Source organism: Vidua chalybeata, chromosome 9 (genome assembly GCF_026979565.1).
Source record: "Vidua chalybeata isolate OUT-0048 chromosome 9, bVidCha1 merged haplotype, whole genome shotgun sequence".
NCBI lineage: Eukaryota > Metazoa > Chordata > Aves > Passeriformes > Viduidae > Vidua > Vidua chalybeata.
Genome location: NC_071538.1, coordinates 16,837,605 through 16,858,458, shown reverse-complemented (window position 1 = coordinate 16,858,458; position 20,854 = coordinate 16,837,605). Strand labels below are relative to the sequence as shown.

Below are 20,854 nucleotides of genomic sequence, written 5' to 3'. Positions count from 1 at the left end.
TTGCTATTTCTGAAATCTGAACACATTTATTTAAAACTGAGAGGTATACTTCCTGCAAATACAGATTTTTGCTGGCTTCAATCATATGTGAAAAATCACCTTACACAGCACAATCATCAGAAACATAACAAGAAAGCAACTCTGTAGAGAGGTGAGCAATGGGACAAGGTGCTAACCTTGGTTACACTGGTTTTAAATTTGTTACTTCCCTTCTGAGTTAGAAATCACCTTTATATAAATTTGCATATCTTTATAAAGCCTATATTACAAGGGAGACTTAGTCTTTGACTAGATTTAGTAAGCACTAACTGTACTAAATAATACTAATGGTCTTACTCATCACTGTTGTGTAGCAGGTGATATAGCAGGTGTGATATGACCCTGGCTTTATCCCAGATTGCTTTGTAAAATGCATGGAATAAGTCTCAGTTTTTGAGCTGCTCATTTGGAATGGCTGAGCAATGTGGCTGTAACCTTGGAGTCTACTCCATGTTCAGCAGGTGCAAGCGTATACATAACAATGTTTTCAATAGGTAAAAATTCCAGCATTTTTGCAGGTGCCAGCAGGGCTCAGTAATCTGATTAGACTACATGTTTGGTGGGGTTTTAGCTGTGTGAATAAATTGCTTCCATCCCCAGCCACGTTTTAATTGCCTGGAATAGGCCTTGCAGAATGTGGTTTTTGTTTCCCAACCTTCCAATGGTAACAAGCATTTTTTAATGAATTGTGCGGTCTAGCATAAGAAAGGTCTCTTGATGGGAAATATCCTGCCTTTTGCCATCAGCAGAACATCTTGTTTCTGTTCCAGACTGCAGATAAAGACATTAAATGTGCATTTTGGAACTACTCAGACACAATGAATGGCAACTGGGCTACAGAAGGCTGTGAGCTGACACATTCCAACTCCACTCATATCTCATGCAAATGTAATCATCTGACTCATTTTGCTGTTTTGATGTCCTCAGGTGGCTCCGTTGTAAGTGCTACTTTAATTTAGTGTTTTACCTGATACTTTCTTCTGTTTTCATTCCTTATGTTTTTATTTTAGTACAACCTGCATGCCTTCCCCCCTTTATGTTGTCTCTCGGTTTTGTTCAGCAAACACACAATTTATTGTGCACAAAGCAAACAAAATTCCTCCCATATGTGTTTGAATTTCCTTATGTCCTTTCTGCAGTATTACAGAGCAGCGATGCAGCAAAGTATCTTGTTCCAAAAACACAGTCTGTTGTGCTTATTTTTGGAGCATTGCATTTCATTTTACATCTCACTTTAATACTGCTGTGGGATTTATCTGCCATTCATTGGTGGTCAGTAACCATATGGCCCTGAATTTCTGTCTCTCAAAACTTTGCCACCCATTTGTCTAACCTTGGCATCTAAAAATCTGTTTTAAATTCTCTCTGGAGAGTTTGCAGCAGCATAATCAATCTGAAGTTTATGACTATTAAACATGGACGCTCACGAGCAGCACAAAATTGGGAGAATGGCCATTCAATTTATGTCCTTCTTATATTAAGAAGCCCCATAGATTTCCAGGGTCTCAGTGGGGATCTACAGGAGCTCAGGTCCTGCCTCAGGAGGCAGCTTTATAAGGTATCAGAACTGACAGCAAGCAGAATATTAGCATGAATATACTGTATTGAGACAGTTCTCTCACACTGTGAATTTCATGCTGATAGAGGCTGTTTCCTGGTTGCTAAATAGCATCCTAAGTCTTCAGTTCAAATTTAAAACCTTTGCAGGTACCTATATATTTATTTTGAAAAGAAAGGCTGAGAGGTGAAGAATCTCTCATCCTTTATTTAGTAAAAAAAATACTTAGATACATTTTATGGTCAGCTGAATACTATCCTTTTGCTGATGTACAGTCATGTATTTCAGAGTTTCTTTGTTCAAATAGCAAACAGCAAAGGAAATTGTATTCTTATACAGAAAATATCCACGTCCAGTATTGAAGTATCTTGTGTTTCTCTGGAGAAAGTTCATGTTAAATATCTGGAATAGCATTTGCTTGAAGTGATTGTTATTTCAGAGTCTTGTTTTGATCATGTTGCAAATTCAGTAAGACAGTTATTCAGTTTTGCTTATCTAAGTCACTGCTGTGATAAGTCCTTTTATATTAGAAAATATTTGTGTCATATTAATAGATGTCCTGCTGCCAGTGTATTTGTCATTCACTAAAATGATCTGATTTTGAAAATCTTACTAGGAGATACTGATGTTAATAAAAAGTTTTGTTAAGAAATATCAGAAAATGCAATAACAGATATATATACAGTTTATTACTAATTTCCCCTAGAATTATATCTGTCTCACAAAAACCCAATACTTTTTAAATTATCCAAAGTGTACATTTCCAGTGAAACTCTACAAACAGTTTTGATTGATATTTTGTAGAAAAGAAGAAAAGAGCTGTATTATAGAATGAGGTCTTTCTTGAGACGTTACAAAGCTGTTCTTTTAAATACTATATTATAATTTTCCCCCAGGGTGTTACAAATTATAGCATTCTTACAAGAATCACTCAGCTAGGAATAATTATTTCGTTGATTTGCCTCTCCATGTGCATTTTCACCTTCTGGTTCTTCAGTGAAATTCAAAGCACTAGAACGACAATTCACAAAAACCTCTGCTGCAGTCTTTTCCTGGCAGAACTTATTTTTCTGATTGGAATTAATATGAACAATAATAAGGTGGGTAGTTTTCACTTGTGCCTTGATTTTGTATTGCAAAATAAATATACAGTATAAGATATGATCTTCCTTCTACTCCCCACACTTCCTACCTACAATAGTGACCTTGACTTCCCAGTACAGTAACAGGAAATACAAAATGTCATTTAAAGAAGCAGGGCCTTCGTCTGAGCTGGTGTGTATTGACTTGGCTCCATGGGTTTCATTTAAAATTTGTCACCTTTACTGAGACTGTGATCTCAGTGTGTTTAGCATTTTCACTTCATTTAGGATGCTGTATAAAGCCACGTTTGTGGCCCCCAGGTTGATAGTTTTCTCTAAAATCAGGCCAGAGCTGCAATCCCAAGCTGACATCTGAGATATTGAGCTGTTAGCTGGAGGACCACATGTGAGGTCTTGACCTGTCCCTTTTGCTTTTCAGAAAGCTAGAGTGTTGATTTTTGCATCTCAGATTAGTTTTAAGAAATAAAATTATGCATAAATTATCAAAATATGTTGCTATAAGTAGCTGAATAGGATTTTAAATCACTTGAAAAAATATGAGCCGCTATCCCTGAGGTAGCACTCCAGTATTGATGGATTGAAAAATATCATTTTACAAGCACTTTGTATAACAAAAGTTATTTCAGAAATAATTCCTTGTGATGCCTAATTGCAATGTTATCAAAATAATAAAAATTAACTTTCTGTAGATCAAGCCAATAGACTACTCAGCTATAACAATAGGACCAACCGAGTCAAACCACTTATACAGTTTTTCTGGGAAGACATACACTAATTTTGAAAGTTGAATTAGTCTCTTTATTTTACCATTTGCTACAGAAAACACTAATGAGTGAATGTGCAAATGGGTGTAGGCCAAGTTCTTGTTAACCAGCTTTCCAACTGGGTTGAATCACCACTTTAAGGTCACTCAGTTGCTGTGCATGTACTGTTATATTATAATATATATATTATAGTATATATTGACAAAAGCCTGTTAATAGAATTATGACTCCTGCTTTCTCTGATTGAATTTCTAGCTCTTCTGTTCAATTACTGCTGGACTACTCCATTATTTCCTTCTGGCTGCTTTTGCATGGATGTGCATTGAAGGTATTCACCTCTACCTTATAGTTGTGGGAGTCATCTACAACAAGGGTTTCTTGCACAAGAATTTCTATGTCTTCGGCTATGTCAGTCCAGCTGTGGTCGTTGGAATCTCTGCTGCACTGGGATACAAGTACTATGGCACCACGGAAGTGTAAGTCACTGTTTCTGTGTTCAAATCATCTTACAGAAGGAGACAATGATCACAAAAGCACATTTCAAAGCATTTTCTTCTGTTTAATTTTCAGATGTTGGCTCAGCACTAAGAATAACTTTATATGGAGTTTTATAGGACCAGCATGTCTAATAATTCTTGTAAGTATAATTTTAATTTTTTATTGTAGTACATAAAGACAATAATAAAAGGTGTTTAATAATCACCCACCCACTGCCAGCATAGCTGTGAGTGCTAATTATAGGGCAGAATTGACTAATTTAGACCTCTTTATAGTACCTCTAAATTATTTATATGCTGTACATCCAAGTACTTTACCAGTCTGAAATATGAATGTTTGACAAAAAAAGTTCAATATAATATCAGAGGAGTATTTTCTTACTCTCTTTCTTTTATCCTAGTGGTTTGTGAAATTCTGTGAAGCATTTCTGGTTTTTACAGAGAAGCATCTTTGTATGTCACTGGCATCTCAGCATGGCTCAGCAGGAGGTGTTACACAGACACCATCCTAGCAGACAGATAATCTGGTTTTTCAAATGTTCTGTGACTTAATCTCTTATCAGTGATGGGTCATCTTTGTAAGATTAGACTGTCATCTTTGTGGTTTTATCATTCGCATGTACCCTGTCATCATCAAAGCCATTTTAAACTAAATTGCGACGTCAGAGAAAAGAACCTGCTATTTCACATGGGCAGACAAGTCAAGTATTGATAGCCCTATTTCAGCTGTGAAGAGGGCCTTTTTAATTCCTATTGGAAGCGGTTTCAAACCTGCAAATTTGGCAGGTATTACATGCTCAATTCTGAATCGAGATGTTTTTGGTGTCTCAGGAGCATTTCTAAGTGCTATAAAGTTTAAGAAACCATTCTAGCTGTAATGGGGCTTTATTCTGTGCGACTGTGTTGACAGTGATAGCTGGAGCTAACAGAAGGAGAAGGTGCAATAGCAAGGCCTCACAACACCTACGGTCAAGTCAGTTACAGCTGTGTTGCTTTTTAAGCTATTTGGTATAATGTGAGGATTTGTTAAAAAAAGAAGTGGAAGATCCTAACACATACAACTTGGTAATGAAACAGTTTTATTTCATGGCTTAATAAAGTATCAGGTATAATTCTGGTCAAATTTCACACCAAATTCCCACTGTATATTGGATACAGCTGGAAACAACCTGCCAGATGTAGCTGCAAGGTTATGCATCCCCATCTCACCCTTCTGGTGAGCACATCAAATTTGGAGAGGCAAAGCACCATGACCTTCCTTGGGTCAGTGCTTCTGAGTAAGATAGCCCTGGTGTCCAACAGGTTACCAAGATGGAATAAAATCATGGCAAGTCACCATCCTTTACTAGGAAATTCTTACAATTTTTAGGTTTACGTTTACAATTTCCTATTTCCTCTTTGGACCTTATCTTTTTTTTCCATGGAGGCAGCAGGGTTGGGGTTTTGTTGTTATTTCTCTCATTCCTGTTCCTCATCTGCCTTCAAGTAAAGATTTATGCACAGTGATGTGTCTCTGTAGGGTTTGCACACAAAAATCACATTATCAAAACATACAAAATGGCCCAAGTGTAGGCATCTGGTACCTTGTTTTCAGCTCCAGCTGAGCTGTGCCCAATGGGGATCTCAGGTACACAGCACAGAGACAGAGCAGGTCTGCAGTGGCTTTGCTGTAAATCTGGCTGGCTGCAGAAGCAAATCCTGAAAGCTGAACTCTGAGGCCTGTAGACATTCTTTGAGCACTCCAGATCTTCCAGCAATCCCTGCAAATTAAAAGGGAAAAGGGAGGTGTTAGAAATTGATCCAGGCCTGTATGCCAGTGCAGCCCTCCTATGGATGAGGAGAGCAGCCAGACAGTTTCTTTTTCTCTCACTCCTTTGCCTAAATGAAGCCGTGAAAAAGACCTGTAGCTGAACAGCAAAGAGCCCTGTGGTTGTGCAGCTACTTTTTGTGTGTTATACGAGTATTTTGTGCTAACTTGTTTTCACAGTATTTGCATACTTTCATTTATTGTCTCTTCACAACAATGTGCTAGTAGACCAAGGGGGAAGAGGCAATCTGCTTTCAGCAAGGTGCTTCAGCTGCTCCAGGGTTTTTTTGAGGGTTTCGACAGCTTGTTTTGATGGAGTGATAGCAAAATGAAGCCTGAACTGCAAGAGGGATATTTTCTAAAGGTGCAGGGACCTAGGTATTTTGCTCATGCTCTGTCCAGGTAGTAAAGGAAAATACGGAAAACCTTATGAAAATAGGCACTGACACTAGAAGATGAAGTTGGTGTCAGATGTCTTCTCCGTGGAAAGCACATTGTTGGTAGTAATTCTGTTTCCATTGTCCAGCCTTCCTGCTGAGAACACTGCATGGGCTTCAACATGACAAAGATTCAACTCTTTCCAAAGCCACTCAGGCAGTCCTTTTAATTACAGGAGCCAATCTTTTCCCAATATTTCCATTCTGCCCACAGCTAATTAAATAAAAAGAAGAAAAAAAAATATTAATTAAGAACTCCGACAAGAAAATATCACTTTTGTTCTGGGATAACCAGATAGGGCACTGCAACCATCATATTGAAAGCTGAAAAATCTGGCAGCTTCAAGTTTACCTTTAATCATGAGCTTCAACTAGTAATAGCATTGAATTTGCAGGTTTTCCAAGATAGTTGGAAGACCATGGATACGAATTCTCTGGAGGGCTACTCACCACAAAATTCTTGCCCAAAAACATTAAAATCATTGTCAGGACAAATGCCATGTACCCAAACGGTGGTTTTCATTTCTGTGAGTGAGGCCCAGGAGATTTGTGGTTTGGGTTATATTGTAATATGCTTCTGAGACAGCATGTAAATGATGAACAGAACCACTCCTGTACCAATGGGTTAGCTGTCTCAGGGCACGTTGTTTTAAACACGTCCTTGGGCTATAATCTGTACTAATAATGAAGCATAGAGAGCTCAAGTGTTTATCAGGAGTACAAACTGAGTTCTCCTCTGATTGCCTAAGCAGAAACACTACTTCTGAAGGTGTTTGCTTATTAATACTAAGGTTCTATTAGAAGTCTTAAGTGCAAAGCAATGGCCTTATTGATCCCATCTAAAAATTATTATTAGATTGGTGACTGTACATGAAAAGAAGTGGGTCAGAAACTCTTTAGATGGACTTAGCAAAGAAAGAGCATTTTAAACCTTTAGAAAACAAGCTGCAAACTGAAGATAATTTCTACAACTTATTCCTTCCTCCTAATATTTGTAATCTTTAGAACCACAACCATTTTAACTAAAACTATGCAGTAGATTAGATCAAAGCATACAAGTATGGAGAAATTATTTATAACAAGTATTTAAACTTTTTAATAGAAACATGAGTTTATCTCCAGCTTTAAGGGACAAACATTCACACACACGGCAGCCAAAGACTGATTGAGGCAAAGACAAATATGAACCCCAGAGATAAAAGGTATGAAAATGAGGGGGGGTGGGGGGGAAACAGAGAATAAAAAGAAGCCCTAGAAGATTTTCTTTTCTATTGCAATGCACTCTTACAGTAATAATCTCCCTGTTATAAGTGTGCAGAATGGAAATAACTATTTGTCGCCAGGGTGACGTGGCTGCAGTTTTGATTAGCATGTAAGATCTATCAACAACAAACTCCTTCCCATTTTGGAGGATTTCAATATAGTTTTCCCCACCTCTGGCATCATAGCTTTTTGAGTGGGAGTAGACCTATGTAAGGGCTTTATTCTGCACCCCTGATGGTTTTGGAAACTTCATCTTTTAAACTCTATAGACATAGCATAAGTCCTTCCACTTGTACCTATTTTGAGGTTCAGCTATATATTAGTTTTCCATTTGGGAGTAGAAATGATATCTGCAAGGGTTGGCCAAGGGCTATTAACACTGTAGTTATGAAAGTCTATGAGACATTCAAAGGAAAATTTGGAAAAGAATCACAGCTATTCCAAGTGCAGCTCTAGCCAACCCTTCTAATATACCTGTCTCCCACAATGTTCTCCCATCAAATCTGTTCAGCTGAGCTTTGTGCAGCAAGTTCAAAGTCACCCATGAATACATGATTTGTACCTTTACAGTATTGACAGAGTCATGCAGACTTGACTGTTGTACCTACTGTCACTGCCACAATAAATTGGCACACCTCTGTGAGGAACCAGGACTCAGAAGTGTGACGTGTTGTAACATTAATAGGTACAATTTGCCATTTGACAGTATAAATCTATCACTATCATTTGTTGAGATCACCTCTGTAATAAAAAAATACAGAGTTCCTCATTGAGGTTGGAACATTTCCAAAATTGAACATCATCCAAATAATTCCCTCTGTGGCTTTTATCCAAACATCCCAGTGCTGTGCAGTGAGGAGGTAACTCCTCCATGCTATTCCTTGTTTTACTCATCTAATGAGTGTTTTTAGGGACTTTGAAGGTTTCTGGCTTGGCTTCAAGTTCCAGTTTCTTGAAACAATTGGTAATTGTAGTGTTTACAACTATAAAAATGGCTTATACATGAACCCTGCAATTTTCAGAGCATTCTTGTGCACTTGACTTAGAATGTACAAGCCGAGAATAATTCTTGGGAGTGGTGTCCCCAGAAAATCCAAAGGATTTTTTAATAAATGTAATGAATAATCAACTGTAAAGCAAAAATATTCTAAGAACTTCAGTGATTGATTAACCATACTGGTTTGAACCTTTCTTGTATAAATGAATGGGTAAATGAATAAAATATACAGATTGCAGTTGCAAAATGCAAAAAAGTGACATATGAGTGATGAAAGCAGGCTAACAGTAGAGTAATGCTTTTCATTAAGGAGCTGCCTGCATATTCATTAGAGCTAGTAGATTACTTAAAAAATACATTCATCAGATAATTTATTTGATGAATTTTACCATTATTTGTCAAATAATTTATTCAACAAAAAAAGGTAAAATTAATGGATTCATGCATTTATCAAATCTTAATGGACAGCTCTAATACTTCTTCAGTTCTGTACATTTAGGTTGATTCAGGATTAGTAATACTGCTGCAATCAATGCAGAAAAATTCCTGGCAAATCCATTACTGTGCTGTTTTCTCATATACTCACAAATTTCATGTACTTAATCTAGACTATTCAAACTTAACATCTTTATTATAAAAAATAAATATTCAAAGAATCTCAGATATTAAATTTTCACAAGCTTCAATAAAGAACATGGTCTTACAGACCATTTTTACCATTTAAAAATAAAAAGGAAATAAAAACGAAGCCCCTCTGAGGTGAGTCAGATCTCAGTGATGGCATCAAGTCCACTGCCTCTTTGGGCTTCCTCACCTTATTATCCCTGTTCTTCAGTGAAACATTGCACAATCAGTATTCCTGACATTTCTTGATATTCTAAGAATTATTATCAAAAATGTTGTTTGACCTCTGACTTCCACCACAACAAAACATAGCACCATCTTACATTTTTCAGTGAATATTTATGCTCTGAAAAATTCTATGGGTTTTTTTTGTGATAAATGCTTAGTTATGTTTCTTAGATAGATGTGAAAGATATACTCTACCATTTACTGTATGTTTTTCAGAAAATAGTAGTTTTGAACATTTTTTTTATATCTACTGTTATTTCTCAGTGTGCCTTTTTAGTGGAAATAAATTCCTACTGGGACTAGCAATGCCTTTATTATTCTTTTTTAAAAAGTAGTAGTCCCCTTTTCATTAGCCTCTCAGTGGTTTCAGTTAAAGGTGTCTCCATGGCATTTCTTATACCACTGTGGATAAAGTGGAGAGAATTAATTATATAGTGGCATTAAAGACCAAGTCTGCAACTTTGCTTGAAACAGATTGGTTTAGACCACAGTGCTGTTCAGCAACAATACCTGCTGTGCTAAATAATAACTGAGTCAGAAAATACTTGCCCTGTTCAGTGGACAGGATCAGCTTCAATCTCCAAGACACAGCTCCCATTGCCACACCCAATGGATGCAATTTTTCAGCAAGACTAGAGCTTTCACACGAATCAAGGTTTTATCTTTCTTCTCTTTGCCATTAAAGCCCCAATTCTATTGTCCCTATTTTAGACAATTCTATTGTCCCTAAAAATACTTAGGAAAAAGAGGGCATGTCCATTATTCAGAGTAATGTAATTAGAAAAATTACTTGATCCTATGTTATTGCATAGTAACAAAGTCATCACATAAGGCTGAAGGATCCTTGAAGGGTGTTCCAAACAAAAGTGTTTGTTTTTTAAAAATTCAACTTAGTAGTTCTGTAAGAAAAAAGTATATGAAGTTCTCCCTTGCAGTCACTGGAAGGACACTAGGCTTGAAACTGAAGCGTGTCCTCTGTCACCCAGAGTGAACCAAGCAGACACAGCAGGGGAGGGAGCACAGGTGCATGTCAAGGGAAAGGAGAAGAGCACCTGCATGTGCCAGCTGGCTGCAGATTTCCTGAGATGTTCCACAGATCAGGGCAGATTAATGTCTCACACATCCTCCTTCAGTTCTAGAAAGACATACTGTGCCCACTCCTTTAATGGATCCAGGTATAATCAGCTTTTGTGGATATTTTTTTCAGGAAAGCTACACTACTGACTGAAATAGGTTGGTTTTGTTGTTTTGTATTTTAGGGCTTTTTAATTGTTTAATATATTCTTGGTGGTTCTGTTATATGCCTTGTTCTAAGCACAGTTACTATAAACATATATGCTTACCCTAAATTGGTCACTGAAAGGACACCAAAGGTTTGCTTTAGGTAGTTAGCATAGACTGATGATGTCTTTTGGACTTTCTTAGCAATTACATAATGACTTCATCCACATGACATCTCACTTGAATCAGATTTTCTTCCACTATTCTACTGCCCCTTTGATTCATCCCTGACAGGCATTTAGAGAGGCAAATTTAAATAGTAATTGCACAGGAATACTGGGCTTGGAAATCTCACTTGGACACTGAAAGTTTTTGTGGTTTTGAATAAATCACACCATGGGGTTTTGTGACCATATCCACAGCAGAATCATAGATAGTTCTGAAAAAGCAAAAGGCCAATCTTCTTGAGGATTTGGCAAATTGTGGAAGGTATGGATAGATTTCTGCCAAATATTCACACCTCCAAAATGGAAAATACAGCTTGTTCTCAGACTTCACATCTCAGTCATGCTCCTGATACTTTCTCCTTCCTGTTAGCTCATCCAGTCACTGAAGCTAGTTGTACTAAAAGATGATATACAACTATGTCACTCCTCTTTGCTCTGTAAAACTCCTGCAGGGCTCCTGCATGAGGCTCTAGATGCAGCCTAAGAAAGTTTTCCATGTGTGCAAGGAAACCATAGGATAGGAGCAATGTGTAGTCTGAACTTTTTGATGCACCTTGAATCAGTTCATTAAACAGTCTGATTTATGTCACTCCCAAGTCACAAGACAATACATCTCAAAAGCTTATTGGAAAAGAAGAGTAAACCTAGGAATTATTTATACTGTGAGCATGGAAACCCATTTATTTATTTATTTACGTCTTCTTTTAAGTGTTCTAAAAATATAAAGGAAACACTTAATTGAGTCTAAATCTATAGCTTGAAGTATGCAAAAGAAAACTTTGAAGTATTCATAAATAAAAAGCATTCCTATGTGAACTTTTTTTTTTCCCCAAGTCAGGATTTGTAATAAACTCATTTGGCTATGTTTTAACTTTAAAAACAAGTGAAATCATTAAAAGCTTAGAAGCATAAAAATCTACCCCTGAATAATTGAAAATATTTCCCAAAAAATACAGCCTAAAGGGGGTTCATTAATGTTTTTGTTCCATTTCATACTCGCAGATAAGACTGCTGTTGTATACTTAAAGCATTCACAAAGATATAGTCACTGGGGACATGGTAATGAGATAAATCAGTCAGGAGACAAACCCTGACTGTTTGACTGCCAGCTTGTGTCCAATTTTATGCAATTAATATAGCATACATTTTCATTTTGAAGCTTAAACAGTTGTATTGTTAATAACTTAATTCTGTTCTCCCCTGACTGAAATAACGATGACCCACTGAACGTTGTCGTTTTACCCAGCCATTAGCCAGCCAGCCAAAAAAGGCAGAAATGTATTACTCTCTGTGGCAGAACTCAGACCATCACAAGCTCATTAATTCAAACACTCTTAATGAGGGTCATTGTACAGACTGATATAGATACAGCTGCTCTGAACTTCAGACATTTTTTGAAAGAGCCAAATTCAATATGATATATGTAAAAAATTCAAGTATATGCCTAAGAGAGCAGCAGGAGAAATTTTATCATTCTTTTTTGTGAGATCTGACATCAGCATATAGATGGTTTCATCAATTATTGAGACAGAGACTAAGAAAGGAAAAGGGAATGATTTGGGGGTTTCATTTTTGAAGTTTGAATGTAAAGTGCTCAGACTGAATCAGAACTAGTATGTCTGAGTCTTTAGAATTAGCTGCCTCTTTCTTATACCTTCTCTTCTTTGTAACACTAGAGAGCCTTTAAAGGCTGGTATTTGAAATGTTTTAATAACATTTGAAAGGCTGGGGTGTATCTTTTTACACAAAGATATCCTACATGAAATTACTAATTCCTTTTTCATTCTATAAATAATGTGTATTGGAAATAGTCTCAAAACCTCAGCCTCATATTAAACAATTGCAGCAGTGTTTAAAAAACAAAACTGTCTTTAGATAATCCTGGATGAGGAACTGGAGAGTGAGGGAAATCCAGGTCTTTCTGCTCCAATGAATATTTAATTATTTATATGGCATGGAATAGATCCAGCAGTAGAAGTAGCAGTGAATAACTATACAGAGCTGGAGAAACCAAGGGTCATAGCCTAGTCTGAATATTAAGTAAAACAGAAAATTGTGCCCCATGTCTCCAACATCCTGTATAAATGTGCTGTCCACAGGGATTTTCATTGTTCAGGAGTGTCCTTTCTGGTTTTATTCAGAAAAGCTGTCCTAGTCAGGAAGCGTTTCCTGGTGAAAACACAGTCTAAAACAGTCAATGTCTTTTAGCGCTAATGAACTGACATTTTTCAAGAAAAAAGTATTGGACAGAATTTTTTTGAATGCCCTGTCCTGATCCATTTAATTTCACCAGAAGTCCAGGTGCTAACTGAGCTACCGCCACGAAAGACAGACCATTCCCCTCTGAGCTTTCAAGTGCTCTTTGTCTTGCTTTAAAAAAGGAAGAGGGGGAAGAAGGAAAAAAAATGTCTTAGTTGTCAAATTTGACAGCTCTCAGCTACCTTGATGGGGCAAAATGATGATAGATCACTTCACTCAGTCTTACAATTTAATTGTAATTAATTATGAAAGAAATTACAGCTCTTCAACATGAGTGCAAATATTTTTATTTGCAAGTTTTATTAAATTTTGTGTCATTCATCCTATTCAGTGTTCAACTAACAATAACTACTACCATTCTGTATCTACATAGAGAGAGTTTCATGTAGTTTGAACCACTAACATCATATTTACTTGAGGACAGAACACTACAATACTCTTCTAGTATGTAAAATAGGTACATTTCAGAGTGGAATTAAGGACCTATTTTAAATATAGCTGTTGCTAGGCAATGTGCTATTAGCAGAACTCCAGCAGCCTGGAACATTTAGGATTTTAGGACCTACATGCTTGTTTTTATATTATTACTTAGTTTCTAAAATACTAGCAATCCACAGAGAAGTTGGTAATTTGCTTAGACAATAGATGAGATTGTTCCTCAGTGCTCTCTGCTGGGGCAGTCCCAGACCTGATAGGAGTGGCAGCCAGAGCAGCAGCATCTTGCTCTGTCCATGCCCAGCTTTCCTTCCTTGCAGAAGCACCTGCCCAGGTAGAAGGGAGACAGAGGGAGGGATGCTAATCTGTAAGCAGATTTTCAGAGCCATCCTAGATGTAGGTGGAGGTAGGTTAACTCTAAACACTGCTTTTCCCATCCTATTCTAAAATACATATGATTGATTGAACAGAGCTCCCAAGGCTAATTCCTTTGGCAAAGCCTCCTTATAGTTGACCAGATGATTAGGAGAGCACCAGGAAATTTCTTTGAATTCTAAATTGCTTTTTCTCTCCTACAAGAGGACATTATCCAGATCAATGCTGTGGGTCTGATCTGATCCTAGGAGTTGTACCACTCCAAATTGCTCTGAAGTCTTCCTTGTGCGCCTGCTGGGCCTAACCCACCAACATCACAGTTCTGAATGTGGGAACTGTAACACGGAGATCCCCAAAGCAGCTGGAGGAAAATGTCACTGTACTGCTCTTTACCACAGTATGCATCCATGACACATCCAAATGCTAAAACCTGCAGCAGCGTCTACTGTTGCCTGTGAACATTTTGGGACATTCAATTATCTATGGTGTGTAGTGATAAAGCCTTGACAATGCTGGTGGCAATAGAAGTTTTACTATTTAACTGGCATTCTGCATATTAGCTTAATGAGGCCAGAAGTCACTCCAAAATCCTAAATTCTTCTGACCCTTTTCATATGTGATGTCCCAGAGAGAGATATAGCACTTACCATCCTTCCTTTAAAGTCAATCTCGGGTGTACAATACAACCCAGCTCATGCAGGTTTGTGTCTCCTTAGAGATTATCCAGGGTTATACAGCTACATAAATGGAGTTGCCCATATCTACAGAATCCTGATTTCATGGACATTCTAATAATTGCTCTTGTTCATTGTCTATTTCACACATACATATTTTAAGTTTTTCATTTGTTCATAAATATACCACAACATTTCTAGAATTTAAGAAGGCTAAAAATACTTTTACAAATATCTTTAGGGAGACTTGATTCCCTGAAGATGCTGTGAGTGGAGATTTTTTCTGTATCAGTCCTTGACTTTGATTAACCACTTAAAAAAAAAAAAAAAAAAAAGGAATAGGTTAATTATTAAAATTAGTCCTGTAGTGCACCTGAGCAATGATGAGTGAAACATGATTCCCACTGAATTGCAGAGGAGGCAGGGCTGAGGATGCTCAGCACTTCAGAGAATTGCCCTCGTAGGGAGAAAGTCAGAGGTTTTCTTTGTAAAATGATAAGGACTGAGTGCACTGTTTGCCCAATAGCAGTCTGGGGTGGTTTGTTAAATAAATAAAATACAAAAAAATTATTCAGTTCAGGGCTTGGAATCAATGCAATTCCCCTCTAGTCTATTAGACGTGCCGAGAAGCCCCTCTCAGGACACGCAGCAGTTTCTCTGACTGCTCAGCCATGTAATAGCACTGAAAACAAAGGCACCAGAACTCGCCGTGTCACACTGTAACATCGTTATTCACTCGATAAAACTGTGGCCATGTCACAACACCTCACGCTCTGGGTTTGCCCCAAGCTGCAGACTAACAGTGCTCATTATTCAGGTAACTCGTCCCCAGGCTGGCCCTGTGCAGAGCCTGTCCTGAGCTCGGTGTCACAGCTGCCTGCACATCCTGCTCTGCTCGGGCTTGCTCCCTCTCCGGGGACAGCATGCCTTATGTTTGCCATTTCCTTCTCATTCACCTTGCCTGTCACCTTAAGGCAGTCTTAATTATAGTATCAGTGAAGGTTTATTCAACAAGATCTTAAGACTGTGGTTTAATTACAAAAATGAAAACACATGATTACAACCAAAGTAAGTATAAAACAAGATTTGGCTGTAAGGATCAATTGAAACTTTTTAGATGTTTCAGTGTCTCTCATCCAGAAGCCCCTCTGTCCCAGACGGGAAATTTGAGGATCCAGGATTTCTTGTGTACATCTATATTTAAATTACTTTTACAGCCAACTACCTCAATTTCTGCTTGTTTAAAACTCAAATTTAGATACAAATTCAAATGTCTTAAGTGCTTGTATGTTTGGCTAGGCATTTTAAGTGATTTGACTTCTCATTCCATTTGTTGGAACACATATAGCTCTTTGGGGATATCAGTTCTATTTCCTCTTTAGTCCTAATAAGTTCAACTTATTAGTGTTCATACTCAGTCCTGCCATCCAATATGAGCTTTTTATTTTACATTTCCCAGAAACAGTTGAGGCCATTGGTATGTTCATAGCAAAGAATATGCAGAGTATCAGGTTGAAGGAGGATGCATTAAGTTTAGGATACCTTTCAGGATATCTTTTGGATTACCAGTTTTCTCCAAAGGCCACACTTGACACATTGTTTACATTAGCTAGTTTTTTTCTCCTGATTTTACCCATGACTTCATGCAATTGTTTTCCCTCGTGTTTTGCTTCATTTCTGTGTCACAGGGTAGTTACTACAACTTTGTTGTTATCCATTTCATCCCCTCTCAAAGGGCAAAATGGAGTTCCAGAGGTTTCTAGCTTAGGCTGAAGCATTGTGTAAAGCCAGTCTATGTGCTTTCACTTTACTATAGAAATTTTTTATTAATGGAGTGCTTAAAAATGGGGCAAAGACCGACTTAAGACTTCAATAAATCTTGGAAACGAGCGGGTGTTTCAGAAGTTAAGTTCACCCTCATTACCCTGTAACACTACCTCCTGTGAGGCTACCTGAGACATATTGTACAATAATTGTGTTCTGGCAGCTGACTCCAAGAAGCTGGTGTTAACCTCTCCTGTTCCCCTGATACATACAGATTATTCCCATTAGAATGGGCTGGTGAATGAAAAGATCTTAGCTAATGGGTATTACTTTAATGCAGAAGGCCAAATCCTATTATCCTGTGAAACGGACAGTGCAAATAGTATTTGTGCAAAGGAGCCCCACTGGGACAAGGAGAAATGGAGCCTGCTGCCCGCCCCATCCTTGCTCAGCAAAGCCTTGCCAGTTCTGCAGCTGTTTTTGTGAGAAAGGGGGGTTGGCCCATGGAGCTTCTCACAGAACCTATTTCTGGCAGTTTCTAAAGAAATTGCAGTGTGTTCTCCATACTTCTGGTATTTTGATCACATTTCCCGCTACCTTTTTCAAATTAATAAGTACATTAGGTGGGTTATGCAGATTACAGTGTATGCATGAAGTTATTTGATATATTATTCACCAACAAATATAAGAAAAAAAGTAAGTCTGCATATAATTATCCACAACTGCTGACTGACTCATAATTAACTTTGAAAAATTGCTGGTTTAGGAGATATCACAGATTACAATTCTAAATATAAGGAGCTTCAGAATAGCTCTCATGATCAGCACTAGTACAAGGTATTCAATGAAGGATTAATTCCCTAAACTGCTCATCAACTCTATCTCCTGTCTTATCAAATTGTAAATATATTATGCTGCATTAAACTATGAGCATGCGGCTAATTAAAGCAGAGACTGCTTTAATATCAGATACTTCCCCCTTGACATAAGAAAAATGTTCTAAAGACATACTTTATGTCTTAACCAATAAAAGTGATTCTTTTTCAAGTGGTGCTGTGCTCCAACAGCTTTTTGCTTTTTATTTCAGAGACTTTAGTTTGAATTGGGTTTTTGGTTTGGTTTGGGTTTTTTTTAAAGAAAAAGAAGCAGGGGGAAAACCATACAGTCTTTCTGGAGAAACAACTTGTGGAAGGCATTAATTCTATTCATTCTACAGCTTGAAGCCCACAGGAACTGACCAAGAACTGACCAAAGGATTGCATCCAAGGATTTATAAATAGTACCTGAATGACACATAGCTAAAATTTGGTTCATTTACTAATATTTTAAATATATTCTGATGTTAAATGCTGCAAAGTAAGAGGGCAACCATCCACATTTTTAAAAGACTGCAGTATAAATTTAACTGAAAGATCAGTGAAGCCTAGCCAAACCAAGAGAAGATCAGAATCACAACTGAGCACCATTTGCAAAATTGCTTGTTTTAGTTACTTTTCTTTGTTTTGAACTCAAATCAAATGATGCCATTGTGAAAGGAAAAAAATACCAAAACTAGTCATCTATGAAAAAACATAGAAGATATACAGCAAGAAGCCTTTCAGTAAAAGCTAGATTTTTTTCATTATTTGTGTAAGCCTCTAAGATTTTCCAGTCACTCAAAAGTTTTCACACCCCAAAGACCTCAAAACGTATGATGCTATTAATGTTATTTAGTAACAAAAGACACACATATTTCAAGATCAATATGATACAGTACAATAGAAAATCCATAGGGTAGAGGGGTTTTTGGGAGTTTCTCAATTTTCCTTTCCCCTTTTCCTTTCCTTTCCTTTCCTTTCCTTTCCTTTCCTTTCCTTTCCTTTCCTTTCCTTTCCTTTCCTTTCCTTTCCTTTCCTTTCCTTTCCTTTCCTTTCCTTTCCTTTCCTTTCCTTTCCTTTCCTTTCCTTTCCTTTCCTTTCCTTTCCTTTCCTTTCCTTTCCTTTCCTTCCTTTCCTTTCCTTTCCTTTCCTTTCCTTTCCTTTCCTTTCCTTTCCTTTCCTTTCCTTTCCTTTCCTTTCCTTTCCTTTCCTTTCCTTTCCTTTCCTTTCCTTTCCTTTCCTTTCCTTTCCTTTCCTTTCCTTTCCTTTCCTTTCCTTTCCTTTCCTTTCCTTTCCTTTCCTTTCCTTTCCTTTCCTTTCCTTTCCTTTCCTTTCCTCTCTACTTAGGAAAAATAATCTCAGCAGAAAATCGAAGAGTTTTACCAATAAAATCAATAAACATTTGCAGACTGTTGGTAATGATACTGTTGAGATAAGGTAGGGTTACATCCCTGTTTTATCAATGTTTATTTCAGGGCTTATATTTTTTAATAGAAGTGAATCAGAACAGGGTGAGTTTTTGCTCCTCCTGGCATGGGATTCTGTAGATCTCAGATACACAAAATTTTTATCTGACTTGTTTCATTTAAATGTTTAACATTTATTGGCATTCAAAGGTATCCTAGTTTGAACTAAAAGTTTTTTCTTCACTCCCCCCAGGTTAATTTGTTGGCTTTTGGAGTGATTATTTATAAAGTATTTCGACACACTGCAATGTTAAAGCCAGAAGTTAGTTGTTATGAAAATATAAGGTAAGTTTGCCATTCAGTACAAATTCTACCTTCTGTAGGTTTAAATACAGTCAGAGATGAAAATGAGTATTCAAAAGTTTTAATATCCTGAGATTTGTAGAACAAGAAAGATTTTTTTTTTTCTGTTATTACCCTTATATATATTTGGACGTAAATTTTGCAATCATTATTCCCACTGAACCATACCTTGTATGATAGGGTGTGTGTGAAAGATGCACAAAGAAAACAAGTGGCCCATATCAACCAGAGGGTAAAGGCTGAAGGCAAAGTCGAAGAAGTACTTGTCCTTTTTTCTTAAGTATTTTCCACAGCCTCTATGCAAGGCAAAAGAGAATTCAAATCTATGCCTGAAATGGGACCAAAATATTTGCCTTGAAGTAACAAGTGATAAGAGATTGGAGGCATTCATGTTAGTTGGGAAAAGGCTGCAGTAGGACATTATGCTTCTGTGGCACTGGGGGGATGGAGTGGATTCTTTACTTTGCATGCTGCTATGATTTTTCCATCAACTCACTCTCTTTAAAGCTGATTTATAGGGACCTTGAAAACCATTTGTGCAGGAAAAGCTGAAGTGTACTACAGGGAACATTGAAAACAACTTACTGTTTGTGTTGCTTAGGAACACTCCTGCAGTTTCAATGCAATGCACTAGATTTATAGTTAGGATTTAGCAATTGTTTGATTGATTACTTTCTCTTACTCCTCACCTTTCATAGCTTCATGTGGTGACCTGTTTCTAATGAAGTTGAAAATTACTCATTTTCAGCGGAACAGTGCTAAAAATGTCTGCTGTTCAAAGGAAGTCCTGCAATGACTGAGCTGAGAATGAATAAGAAAGTAATCAGTAGCTTCATTTCCAAGACAACATGCTGTAATTTGCACAAGTCTGTGAGCAGGGCTTTACAGCATCTTGGAAAAAAAAAAATTGTAGCAAATCAGTTCCTACAATTTTAAGGCACCAATGTGCTGACCCAGGAACTATTTGAGAGTACTTGTGTTCTAAAAACAATTTCTTTTCATTTTTTTTTTTTTTTTTTTTTTTTTAAGAGACAATTTTAAAAAGAGTCTGGTTTTACAGCTGGCACCGTCCTCTGCAATGAACCTGAGAGGCAGCCTGGGAATCCTTTGATGTCATGCACATGCACTGACCTAAGAGCATACTGAACATTTTTCTGGGTTATTTTTTTGAGGAAGATTGGGGGGAGGAGGAAAAATGGGGGAATGCTTCATAACAGACATATGTTTTTCCTTGGGGAATTACACTAACAGTAGATTTAAATCAAATCATATGGTGCTGCAGTACACCAGAGAAAACATATCTGAAGATTAAAGAAGCCAGTGTTTTGAGGCCCTCCAGTTTTACTCCTTTGCTCTTCCAAAGTGATTATGTGACTTTGTTCATGCTACAGTGCTACAGCACACCCTGAAGAGCAGCCCCTGCACTTGCACTTCTCAGGCCTTTGCAGCTGTGAAAAACTTTCCAAGGCAGCATTCACCACCCAAAGTGGAGGTAAAGGCGAGTAGCATGTGCCTGTGTGTCGTTCACAATGTTTTCTTCCTCTCTAGATCCTGTGCCCGTGGTGCCCTTGCACTCCTGTTCCTCCTTGGGGCTACCTGGATTTTTGGGGTCCTCCATGTGGTCCAGGGATCTGTGGTTACTGCCTATCTTTTTACAATCTTCAATGCATTCCAGGGGATGTTCATCTTCATATTTCTTTGTGTGCTGTCTAGGAAGGTAAGTATCCTACTCCCTGTGAGAAGTGGCCCTGTCTCATGTCCCTGCACTGTCCAGGTGTCCAGCCCTGAAGCTGAGCTTCTGCCTTCAGTGGAGGCAGAACCTCTGTCTGGTTTTTACCTTCCCACATATTTTCTCCAGTTTTAAAACTGAAGTATGAAACATGGGAAAATTGGGCTTTTTAACTGTAAAACTGGTTACAGTGTCGTTAACCTGATGAAATAATACAATGTGTGCAA

At 37.6% G+C, this 20,854-nt stretch overlaps 1 protein-coding gene across 2 annotated transcripts in view; it reads left to right on the top strand.

The window, feature by feature from the left end:
• Positions 1-20,854, top strand: part of ADGRL4 (adhesion G protein-coupled receptor L4) — a 73,288-nt gene that overhangs the window by 50,584 nt on the left and 1,850 nt on the right. The window contains exons 10-15 of one of the 2 annotated variants that reach the window (XM_053951086.1): positions 810-977; positions 2,494-2,697; positions 3,720-3,940; positions 4,035-4,101; positions 18,789-18,880; positions 20,447-20,615. In XM_053951086.1, the coding sequence (XP_053807061.1) occupies positions 810-977; positions 2,494-2,697; positions 3,720-3,940; positions 4,035-4,101; positions 18,789-18,880; positions 20,447-20,615 (921 nt within the window). The remainder of the gene's footprint in view (positions 1-809; positions 978-2,493; positions 2,698-3,719; positions 3,941-4,034; positions 4,102-18,788; positions 18,881-20,446; positions 20,616-20,854) is intronic. The other variant, XM_053951087.1, reaches the window with a different exon arrangement.